The sequence below is a fragment of the Artibeus jamaicensis genome, unplaced genomic scaffold (assembly GCF_021234435.1).
Source record: "Artibeus jamaicensis isolate MK-2021 breed Jamaican fruit bat unplaced genomic scaffold, CSHL_Jam_final contig_3197, whole genome shotgun sequence".
NCBI lineage: Eukaryota > Metazoa > Chordata > Mammalia > Chiroptera > Phyllostomidae > Artibeus > Artibeus jamaicensis.
Genome location: NW_026521752.1, coordinates 73,303 through 86,283, shown reverse-complemented (window position 1 = coordinate 86,283; position 12,981 = coordinate 73,303). Strand labels below are relative to the sequence as shown.

The 12,981-nt window shown below is 36.1% G+C and overlaps 1 protein-coding gene across 2 annotated transcripts in view; it reads right to left on the bottom strand.

The window, feature by feature from the left end:
* Positions 1 to 12,981, bottom strand: part of TM9SF2 (transmembrane 9 superfamily member 2) — an 87,495-nt gene that overhangs the window by 41,995 nt on the left and 32,519 nt on the right. For both annotated transcript variants that reach the window (XM_037154840.2, XM_037154841.2), the window contains exons 3-4: positions 12,265 to 12,358; positions 6,360 to 6,487 (exon numbers count right to left, since the gene is read on the bottom strand). In XM_037154840.2, the coding sequence (XP_037010735.2) occupies positions 6,360 to 6,487; positions 12,265 to 12,358 (222 nt within the window). The remainder of the gene's footprint in view (positions 1 to 6,359; positions 6,488 to 12,264; positions 12,359 to 12,981) is intronic.

Below are 12,981 nucleotides of genomic sequence, written 5' to 3'. Positions count from 1 at the left end.
TAAATGCTATTTAATAGTACCTAATGTACCTAGTGTTAGAATCACCTATACTATTAAATCGCTTATTATTGTAACCAGCAGGCTAATGGTTTCCATGAAATAACTGTAAGATATTAGAAGCATTAAAGCAATGCTCTATAATGTAAATAATTCAGATTTTCTGGAGGCCTAACAAATTTGGTTAATTGCTTTAATTTTCTAGAGGATGAGCTTTGATCAATGAACATATACTATCAACATATTAAATATATTTATGCTATCATATCAGAGAAAGTACTACATAAAACTTATAGTGATAGTTACGGAATGAGAAACTAAGTGGCAATTTAGGTTTTTTAAAAAGCAAGCATCCTACATTTATCATTTATTTGATGACTTGACACAATAAACCTTTTCCTGGTAATAAAAAGAATGAAAACAAACAAACCAATAAACCCCTAGAATAAATGTACAAAAGTTTAAAGAACATAATTTTCAATTGTTGCTTTGCTTGCTAAATGAGGGAGTAGTAGTTGTTTGAATTTATAAAACAAAAAATACTAATACTAATTTTCAATGTGATATAGTGAGAAAAAGAGTGTAAGTAGAGGACTCAAAAAGATAAAGGTTGAATGACTAGCCCCAGGTTTTTACCATTAAGGACTCCTTTCCATTATTTTCCTCTACCCTCCATGGATTCCATTTGAAAAGACTTCTATCAATCAAACTATTTATTAATAACTCACTTTCCCACTAAATTAAATTCCCAGAATTTCTGATTAGAATAACCCATGTTGCTAAAAGACGCTCAGGAAATTGCAACCAAAAGCAAAGAAAAGCTGGCACCTAAGTTATTCTATGTAGCTTTAACCTAAGTAAATTTACATCATCTGTTAGGATTTTGAATTGTTAAAAATAGCACATCATCCCCCTTTGCTTGTTTGGTGGGATTCACAATTGGGATTCACTAGATTAAAAATCTTCAAAAGCTCTGACCAGTGTGGTTCGGTTGGTTGGAGCGTTGGCCTTTAAACCAAAGGGTCAAAGGTTCAATTCTTGGTCAGGGCACATACTTAGGTGGCAGATTCAGTCCCTGGTCAGGAGCTTACAAGAGGCAACCAATTGATGTTTCTCTCCCTCCCTTCCCCATTCTCTTAAAAAAAAAAAATCACTAACCACGTCCTTGGGTAAGGATTTAAAAAAGAAATCTTCAAAGACTCTTTTCTGTCAAAGAAGCTATGGCCCAGTAATTCTATGATACTAAGAAAATTTAAGGGGTCTGATAACTAGTCAAAGAATTATACTTTTATAAACTGTCACAAAGATTTGGAAACAAAGGCAAGAAAAATAATCAGAAGCCATGTAGAACAGCAGTCTGGTGCCCAACTTTTTCAGCATCAGGGACTGGTTTTGTGGAAGACAGTGGGCTCAGGTGAGCTTCACTGGCTTGTCCCTCACCTGCTGTGGATGAGTGGGGGGAGGGGGCTGCAGGGCAACAGGAGGCAGAGCTCAGGGGAGCTTAGGTTCCTAACAGGCCTGGTTTCTAACAGGCTGTGGACCAAAAGCATCTGGTGCTGGTATCAATACACTAGTCAGCAGTACCAAATCGAGAAGTAACTTAGATTACTGACAGAGTAAGCCAGGAAGTTCCTCAAATTATGTTCTAAAGTTGCAAATAATAATTAAAAGCATTCATCAACTTAGATTTAAAAAAATTAACTATTAGGCTGGTGTAGCTTAGTAGATTGAGCACCGGTCTGTGAACCAAAGGGTGGCTAGTTCAATTCCAAGTCAGGGCACATGCCTGGGCTATGAGCCAGGGCCCCATTAGGGGGTGCACGAGAGGCAACCACACTGATGTTTCTCTCCCTCTTTTTTCTCCCTCCTTCTCCTCTCTAAAAATAAATAAATAAATCCTTTAAAAGTTAACTATTATATTTTTATTTTCTATCTATTCTCTAAGATGATAATAAGTTGGTACCTTAACTAATACTCAGTCATTTTAATGATCCAAAAGATAGTATGGTTAAAATAAGGAAAAATTATGGTACATTCATGCCATGCAATGCTATATAATCATGAAAAGAATGAGGTAGATATTTATCTACAGATGTGTTTTACATGAAAAAATGCCAATATTTTCTTAAATAAATGAGCAAGTTGCAGAATAATGTGTATAATATTTTGATTGCATTATTAAAAAAATGTACACACCTTTTCATATACCTGCATATGTATAGAAAACCTGGAAAATACATAGAACACTACTCTTTTAGGTCTTTCATTTTATTTTTATTTTTAAGATTTTATTTGTTTTTAGAGAGAGGGAAAGAGAAACAGTAGGACAGAAACATCAATGTGCGGTTGCCTCTCTTGCACATTCCCTACTGGGGGTCTGGCATGCAACATAGGCATGTGCCGTGACTGGGAATTGAACCAGCGACCCTTTGGTTCACAGACTGGCACTCAATCCACTGAGCCACACCAGCCAGGGCATATTTTAAAGGTTAATGCTTTTTTATCTCTATCAACTCTGTCATCTATGCTCAAAATCAAGTTATACGGTAAAAACTTTCTGAAATAAGTCAAAGACAGAAATATACTCAACTCAGAGTTCAAATAAATTCATCAAAGTGAATCAACACTTTCCAAAGTTTATAATGAACTGATTTAAGGACTACAGCCCACTGCCTAGAACTACCAGACTGTGTATTTGTGATATGGCTTAGATTTGTTTTTTTGTTAATGGATTCAGAATTAATCATGAACTTTTCAAAGTCAACTACAAAATCATTATTCATCAGCATTCTTCCAGTTTATATTTCGGGAAGAATAGTTTAAGTTTGTAACCGACACACCTATCAAATTGTTTAATAAACTAATGCTTTCTAAGTTTGTAAGCTATTTCAAATTACTCATTTTTTGTTATTAAGCATCTTGGCATCAAAATAGTACCTATTCTAACTGCACCATAAATTAGTTAAAAATATTTCTAAAGACTTCCGCCAAGATGGAGGCGTAGGTGGAAGCACTGCGCCTTCTCACACAATCAAGTTTAAAAACAACAAATTTTAGCAACAAAAACGCAGCCAAACCACAGAATATTGAACTACACGGAAGTCTAACAACAAAGAACTCTTCAGCCAAACTGGTAAGAGAGGCAGAGCCAGCAGCAGAGCAGGGTTGGGCAGGAAGATCCACCAGACCAACCCCGGGGAGAAACTCGGGTGTGCAACCCAGGCGCACAACCCAGGTGCGCCGGCAGCCATAGGCGGATCCCAGGTGTGGAGTAGTGGGCGGACCCACTGAGGGCACAAGGCGGTAGACTCACTGAGGGCTGACCACAGTCACACATTCTAGCGCAGATAAACCGGTGAAGGAGCGAAGTGGTGAGACAGACCATGCAGGCCCCAGTGGTGGAAAGTGGCACAGGGGACCACCATTGTCCCTCTCTGAGCCCGCCCCCATATACAGAGTCACAAACCAGCAACCTGGGTGGCCTCTCTCTGACCTGCCCCCATATACAGGGTCACAAACCAGCGACCTGGGTGGCCCCGCCCTGGTGAACACCTCCTCGTTCGTAACAGGCACAAACAGATCAAAACATGCCTCAAGAACAACTCAGAGCCCCTGAGCCGATAAATCTAAGCGATGAAGAAATAGCCAAACTGTCAGGTGCACAGTTCAAAACACTGGTGATCAGGATGCTCACAGAACTGGTTGATTATAGTCACAAATTAGAGGAACATATGGAAGCTAAACTAACTGAACTGAATGGAAATGCACAGGAAACCAATAGTAATGGAAAGGAAACTGGGACTCACATCAAAGGAATGGACCAGAAAGAGAAAAAAAATGACCAAACAGAAAAGGATGAAGAAACAAGAATTCAAAAAAATGAGGAGAGGCTTAGGAACCTCCAGGACATCTTTAAACGTTCCAACATTCGAATTACAGGAGTACCAGAAGGGGAAGAGGAACAGTCACGAGTGGAAACCTTATTTGAACAAATAAAAAGGAGAACTTCCCCAATCTGGCAAAGGAAATAGACTTCCAGGATATCCAGGAAGCTCAGAGAGTCCCAAGGAAGTTGGACCCAAGAAGGAACACACCAAGGCACATCATCATTACATTACACAAGACTAAAATGAAGAAGAGACTCCTAGAAGCAGCAAGAGATAAGGGGACAGTCACCTACAAAGAAGTTCCCATCAGACTGTCAGCAGATTTCTCAAAAGAGACCTTACAGGCAAGAACGGGCTGAAAAGAAGTATTCCAAGTCATGAAATCCAAAGACCTACACCCAAGATAGCTCTATCCAGCAAAGCTTTCATTTAGAATGGAAGGGCAGATAAAGTGCTTCTCAGATAAGATCAAATTCAAGGAGTTCATCATCACCAAGCCCTTATTATATGAAATGTTAAAGGGACTTATCTAAGAAGAAGAAGATAAAAAATATGAACAGTGAAAGGACAGCAAACTCACAGTTATTAACAACCACACCTAAAAGAAAAGCAAACTAAGAGGACAGGTAGATCAGGAGCAGAACCATAGAAATGAAGATCACATGGAGGGTTAGCAACAGGGGAGTGGGAGAAGGAGAAGGGGGGAGAAGGTATAGCGAATAAGTAGCATAGATGGTAGGTAGAAAATAGAGAGGGGGGAGGGCAAGAATCATATGGGAAATATAGAATCTAAAGAACTTGAGGACACATGGATATGAACTAAAGGAAGGGAGTGGGGGGAGTGGGTGTACAGGGTGGAGGGGAGTAAAGGGGGGAATAGAACTGTAATGGCATAATCAATAAAATATATAAAATATATAAAAATATTTCTAAGTACTTCACTGTGAGGAAGTTACTAAAGAGCTGCTTCTATTAACATGAAGAACAAGAATCTATCTAAACAGTACTCTAAGAAAGGATAGGAGGGATGGCTGAAAATCACCTGCAGGCCTTAAGGGTTATTTTTTCATTTGATCAACAAATGAGCAGCTGTTAGAGAAAATGGAAGTGAATGGGACTAATATGTAAATGCAAGAACTGAGTCTTAAATCTGATTTTGAAGGTTGTAAGGAAGGATTTGAAGCAAGGAGAAAACAAGGGAAATTTCAATTACTTATGAATAAACAAATGTATCCCAAGTTATATCAAATGAGCAATTAAGTAATATTCTCATAGTAGCTAGAGGAAAAAGCTCTTAACAGAAACTAAAGAAATGAGATAGAAGAAACTTTCAAGTTCCTGTTTGTACTAAGGGTCACATAAGAAAAAAGGTGACACAAGCACAATGTGCAAGTTTCCTTCCTTCTAACAGAACTCTCCTATGAGAAACTCATTTCTGTGTGGTTTGGGTGTGTACTAGCCAGGGAATCAGAGTGACTCCCCCTAATCACAGATCAAAGGTGTTCACAGACATGAATGGATATCTGACCAAAGGTGGCCCCTCTCTATGACTTTTTTGATCTATGTATATGGAAAAGGAGGAGGGAAAAGAACTGAGGGGGCAAAAGGAGATGAGTTATTCCAATCATATTATTTAAGCCACAAGATCTGGTCACGTCCAAACAGATCTATGGTTCCTAACCTCTCTGAGTGTGGGCAAATGAGTCAATCTTAGATACTGATGGGACAGACATTCAAGAAGTTCATGAAGATAGTCATCCTGTTCACCAGCTGCAGCACCTTATACTTTTTAGAAGAGGCAAAACACATAAACAACAAACCCACATATAATAGAGACATCTGTTGGCAAACATACAGAAGAATAACAACTGTTGTTATTTGAAAAGTTGGGTTTTGATAGTTTGTATACTGTATAATAAGTAAATACTACTATGGAAGCAGAAATGCTTTTTAAATGCTTTTGATTATAACATAAACTGGTAAAAATCTTGTTAATATTATACCATGTTTATGATATAAAAAACAGTATACATAAAATAGAAATATTTTATTTGAAGTAGATGCTATTTATCAAACATCAAACAAAAGTTAAATTTGGTTTTCCAATGGTCTTTCTCATGGTGTACAAATACAAAATAACAGTATTTTTCTAGAAGACCGATCCAGGTACTTTCCCCAAGGCATATATATGTTCCTGTTAACTATATATGAAAAAAAAGAAGTGCTCTATGTATCAAAACAAGTACCAGACATTAAAGTAACCTAAGCACATTAAGAGAAACTACTTCAAGCTGTCAACCTCAGCAATCCTCTTTCAAGAAAAAGTCACTCTTTCATGTTTCTAATAATAACAAAAAAGTAAATCAACTAATATGTTATACTTTACAGAGTCAATGAAATAATTTATACATTCAGTGAAACATGGTTTCATCTTGAAAAGGGAGAAGTCAAAAATCCCAAATCTCCATATCTTACCAGTGATGTTGATAATTCAATAGCATGCTTTTTTTCAAGAATTCTAACTTTTGTTTATCTTCAGCTTTCTCTGTATGGTATACTTTTGTACAAACAAGTTTACAGGTCTCCTTCTTATTAAATGTAAACTGTATTAAAAGAAAGTAGAAAGCAAATTAAGCAAAAATATCCAGAGTTAAAATACTGGTCTCATTAATTACTTAAGTGTATTAATATTGACAATGACATTTAAAAATTTGTCATAGCTCAAATCAAATTTGTCAATCAAACTTGAAGTCACTGTTTCTCTAAAACCTTATCATCTAACCAATATTACCCCAATAAATGCAACAAAAAATTTTTAATTAAAAAATTATCATCTTCCTTTAGATAAGTAACAGTTCTTATTTTTTTTTGAGTACTTCAGTCAACCTACCTTCTAAATGTAAATGAGTCCTAGAAGGCAAACAAACAAAACCTACATGCAGAATAAAATAGAACATCAGTTTCTCTATAGTAATGTCTCCCAACAATGTTTTAGAAATTATGGACTTGAAGGCTTTCTATTATAGTAATAAGCAGACAAGTGTTTATGTACCTATATTCGTCATGTGGATATATGTTTAGTGTTCCCTCCAGCCAGGCAATGGAGATTCAACAATGAATAATATAAACTGTGATGTTACAAGTCAAATTTGGATGTCTAAAATCAGGATAAACATGGTTTTTTTACTCACATTTGAAATAATTTGTTGATTTTTGGGATCTAAAGTTGAAACAAAAATTGATTTACTAATCAATTTACTAATAGAGTTGAAACGAAAATTGATTAACTTTTTAAACCAAAGTTTAAAAAACCCATTAAGGATGAATCCAATTTTAGAGTTTAGGATTTATTTCATGTGTGTAAAAATAATGATATTCACAACATTTATATATGTAGTGAATATATATAACATATATATAATTATATAATGTATAATTTATCAAGATTCATTTAGGTCTTAACTTAAAAAATATATTTCTGAGAGGGGAGAGAATTTCAGAGGAAAAGCGGAAGGATTCACAGGAACAAGTATAAAGAACACATGGACAAAAACTAAGGTTGGGGGGAAATGGGAGGGAGGTGGGGAGCACTGCGGGGGTGGGCTGGGATGTGAGTAAAAGAGAACTGTACTTGAACAATAAATAAATAAATTTAAAAAAGAAAAAATACATATTTCCTAGTATTCTAAAGGCTGTAACTAAAATAACTATATAGAGTTCATAATTGTTTACATTAAAAAAATCTGAACTTCATTACAGGAGTAAAAATCATCTACATATGTTTCACTTCTAAGTAGTCCATCTTTTTATATATAACTTATTAAAATCCCTACACCAGTTTCTGTGCAACTACTGACAAGCTTTTCCACTGGGGCCCACTGCTGCCATTTATCAGCCAAGAGTTTCATTCTGGTTGCATTACAGGTTCTGTAAATATACAGTATTTGTGCAATTACTTAATGTTTTTAACCTTATATAAACCTTACAGGTTCCTTTTTAAAGAATGGAAATTAAAAAACAACAGTATACATCATAAGGAAACAGAGGAATAGGTGTCAAACTTAAATTAAGCAGAAACAGACATTGTAAATTATGCCAAAAGTGGCATATCTTATACCTCAATCCAGTGCTCACTGGGTTTAGGTAAGTCAATTGTGTGTTTAATTGTGAAGGAAAATAACAAATCCAAAGATGACATTTAGTTATGATAATTAACACTTATTTATTATCTCACATAATCTTCCCAACGATCCTAAGAGATAGTTTCTTTATTTAATCCTCATCATCCTGACCTATTAACACAGAGTACTCCAAGGCTCAGTACTTGTAATTCTTCTCTTCACTATCTATACCCACTCTTTTGGGGATCTCATCAATTCCTGGTTTTAAATACCATCTATACACTGATACTAGGCTGAGCCCCTCCTCCAAACTCCAGATACATATATTCAACTGTTATCTCAACATCCCTACTCGATGCCTAATGTACGTATACTTCATACTTACTATGTTCAAAACTCTTTCCCTTCCCCTCACACCTGCTCATTCCACGGGCTTTCCCATGTTAGAAAACAGAAACTCCAACACCCACCCCCCCATCCCATTCCTCAGCAAATTCTGGTGGACTTACCTTCAAAGTATAGCCAATTTCTGAGATTCTGACCACTTCACAACCCCTACCCCTCTGCATCCATAAGCTGAACCACTATCAGGTCATACATATCTTAATGATTGTGAGAGCCTCCCAAGGTGTCTCCTGGCTTCTCTTCTCTCCCACAATCTATTCTCAACACAACCACTCTAGTGATCCTGTTACATCTCTAAACTGACTCAAAATTCTCCGATGCTAACCATCTCTCTCTGATGTAGAGCCAAAGTCTTTAGAGTGGCCTATGAGCCACTATATGATGTAGTCATATTACTTCTTTGCTGTCATTTCCTATTATTCCCTATCTTGCTCACCTGCTTAAGTTGTACCAACTTTTTCTTTTACCTTCAATACGCAAGGCAAGCTCACATCTGGGGATCTTGGCATCTGCTGCTCGCCTACCTAGAACACCTTCCCCACAGATATTCACATAGCTCACTCCCTTATATGCTTCAGGTTTTTTTGCTCAAATGTCACCTGAGTGAGACCTTCTCTGGCCTATTTAAAATTAAAAATTCTCCAACCACCTTCCTTAATTTATTTCCAATAGTTTTTTTACATGAGCAATTAATATACTATATATTTTAGTAATCCTTTTGTTTATCTCTCACCATTGGGATATAAGATCCACCACAGCAGAGATTTTTGTCTTGTTCACTGCTATATCCCACACCTACCATGGTGCTTGGCACATGAAAGGCATTTAACAGATGGGTCAACTAGTGAACGAGTGAATGAGTGGTTAGACCTGAGAGTTTATGACTTATGAAATGTGGCTACAGCTTCACATACCACATTCAATGTCTTACACTGTTGTTTTCGGACCTCCACTGAAATCATAGATAAAAGATGGCAAGGCAGATTTGGGGTTTTGTTTTGTTACTTGCTATTACCATTGCTTTTACTATAGATTTAAAATAAGGCAAAATTCTTTGAAAATAAAGATGAAAGAATCAATACCACTTGTCTTTAACCTTTGGCATTTTCATTATGATGTCTTGGTGTGAGCCTCTTTGGATTCATCTTGTTTGGGACTCTCTGAGTTTCCTGGGCTTATATGTCTATTTCCTTCACCAAGTTAGGGAAGACAAAGAGAGAATGTTAAAAGCAGCAAAAGAAAATCAGGTAGTTACCTACAAGGGAACTTCCTTAAGACTGCCAGCTGATTTCTCAACAGAAACTCTGCAGATTAGAAGGGACTGGCAAAATATGTTCCAAGTGATGAAAAGCAAGGACCAAGGTAACTCTACCCAGCAAAGCTATCATTTAGAATTGAAGGACAAAGAACTTCCCAGACAAAAAAAAAAAGCTAAAGGAGTTCATTAGCACTAAACCAGTATTGTATGAGACGTTAAAGTGTCTTCTTTAAGAAAAAGATAAAAACTATGAACAATAAAATGGCAATAAACACATATCTATCAACAATTGAATCTAAAAAACTAAAAAACAAGCAACATAGAAACAGAATCACAGATACAAAATACGTTTTGATGGTTGCCAGATAGGAAGGTAGTTGAGGCCACAGGTGAAAAAGGTAAAGGGATTAAGTACAAAATGGTAGTTACAGAAGAGTCATGGTGATGTAAAAGTACAGCACAGAAAATATAGTAGTCAAAAAACTATATAAGGGATGACCCATGGACACAGACAAGTGTGGGAATTGTCTGAGGGAGTGGGGGTAGGCCGGGGGGAAGGGGGCAAAGGGGGAAAATTGGGACAACTGAAGTAGTATAAATAAAATATAATTAATAAAGAATCAATACTAAAGTTAATACTGAATCAACACTGAAAAGATGTAAGTCAACACATTTATAGCTGGCTTGGGGAAAAATCTGATCTCTTAGCCCGATGTTTTGATTTACCTATGCCTTAGTCTTAAGCAATGCCTACTCTGTCTCTTTAAAGACAAGGCTTAAAGAATTTGTTTTAGCACAACCTTGATCTTAAAAAATTCTAGAAAGCTCATGGAAAATGTTAGGTGGATATCTTTCTCCATTTTAAAATACTTCTCTTGATCAATTTTACCTCAATTTCTAGGACAAAACTAAAATGGGATCCCACTAAGTAATCTGCCTTTAAAGTCTGCCCCAAAGGGAAAAAACTTCTCCATGGGTTTGAATATTTTGCTGGTCTTCCATGCTGACTGCTATTAAGGACTGTTTACTACTAGAGACCTGCTGTCACCCAAATTCATTAAAGGTGTTATGAATGTTCTTTCTCCCTTCCATCATTTCTCAAGGCCAAGAGATACTCAGAAAGACAGGGTTGAGGGACCAGAGGACTATTTTTAAATTAACCTTACTACTTAATAAATATGCCTGAAATTTACCTTCTTCTATAAAAGAGAATGAAATGAGTTCTAAAGTAATCTTTGAAAATATCATATCAGGGAGATGTTACACAATTATTATGCTTGTCCTACTCAATATGTGCACACACTTTGAGTTCCATCTTTCCCAGGGACTTCATCCCATTAGGCCTTCAAATCTGTTGTCTTTATAAAATTTTAAAAAGTACTATCATCTTTAGGGTAGAAAATCTTAAATAAGAATATTTTAAGAGGATATATGTATAGTTTAAAACTGTAAACTTACAGTGGATTAAATGTACACAATTATGGGTCTTTTCTCCCAGAGCTTCAGATGTAGGTACAGTGCCAGAGGGAGTTAAGAGGGCCAATGGGATTAATCTAGGCCTGGGGATTTGCTAGACAGATGCTCACAGTAATCAGGTGCCAAGAGAGATAGATGAGGGTGTTTAGTGAGAAAGCAGGGAAGGCAGCTAACCATGGGGTCTAAGCCATAGAAGAGAAGAATGTGAAGCCAAAAGAAGCTGTCAGACTGGTAAATAAAACCTGGGGTCAAGCCAATAAAAGGAGTGCACATTTGAACAGATGCCCAATGTAGAGAATTAAAGGAAAAATGCACTGTGTACAACATCTCTCATTTTTTTTATATGCTTATAAGTGTATGGAAAATGTCAGGAAAGAATAACTGAGAAACTGATGTGAAACTGGGGGAAGAGTGGGATACTTAGTTTTCATTTTATGTTCTTCTGTACTATTTATTTTATTATATGGCAATACGGTGTTATTGTAAACCAACTTACTTTTTCTAAAAGAGACCATTACTCTTTGTGTAGCAGCAGAATAGATATAAAATGAGCTGGGGAATATGAAATGCAGAAGGATAATTGGCTTAAAAGATACTATTATAGATTTAAAGGATAGAATAATTTAGTTTAGATTAGTTTAACTAGTGTCCTAAAAGTATGTCAAAGATGTTCCAAACACACTTTCAATGGTCAAAATACAAAGGTTAGCTTCCCAAGAATCCAATGAAGAAATCCAAGTAGTGCTGTATTTGCTAACACAGAGAGTCTATGGACACTATGCACAAAGACAGGAAGGAGATGTGGAGCAACTGGGGCAACTTTTCACAACTACAGGCTGGGTTCCAGGTCCCTCTGTAAGGTGAGGTGGGGGGTCTGAGCACTGTCCTTTAGGCTATCACCTTATCATTTGTAATACTGGTTGTATGAGTTTTTGTGAAGACAAATTTATCATGACATATCCTGAGAAGGGAAGGGATACTTCTAAACTGTAACTTTAAGAAACTATTCCAGAATGCAAAGGAGAAATGAATTCCTCTTTAGCTATGAGAGCCAAGTTATCTCTGGATTTTCTGTAAGGAAAAAAATGCAGTTAAATAACTTACAACAGTAAATACAAACCTTATATGGTGAAGGTTCAATTCTTTCCCCAAATAGTACCTGACCAAGATTTTCGGATGGACGTTTTCCTTCAGATGCTTGGCAAAAGTCAAACCTGAGGGAAAAGATATTTAAGTTTTTAAAGATAGAAGGAAACAATGGAATGAACTCCTAGGCAATCCTGAGGGTAGATTAGGTACTGATCATTACAGTACCTCCAACAGATGAATAAGAAATATATTCATACTCCAAGTTCCATGTACCAAATCAACCCAAAACAAAAAACCCCAAAACATCTGCAAATTATGCTTTAGAATGTTTTTATTTCTAAATAATACTTTTATTGACATGTAAATTATAGAATTTAAAAAATGATACATTATAATTTATTTTTATGCATTCCACTGATAAAAGAATTTACATCCTTATTCTTCAAGTGAATTTTACATAACTTATTTCCTTTTGTCATAAATTTCTAATCCTAATCTTTAGTTAATAAATATATGTCAATTTTCTGTGGGTTTCTGCCTCATCCAGATACACTGGACAACACATCCTAGTAGTGTGAGAAGCACGGCTAGACAAACCCTCTGAGAATGGAGTGGTGGAAAAGTCATTACCTGTCAACCTTAAGTTTCTCTCTGTGTTAATTCCTTTGTATTACTAACCAGATTTTAATAAGGTTTTATTAAAACATTACAGCCTATTTTTAATTTTGCTATTAAAAAATTAAGAGGC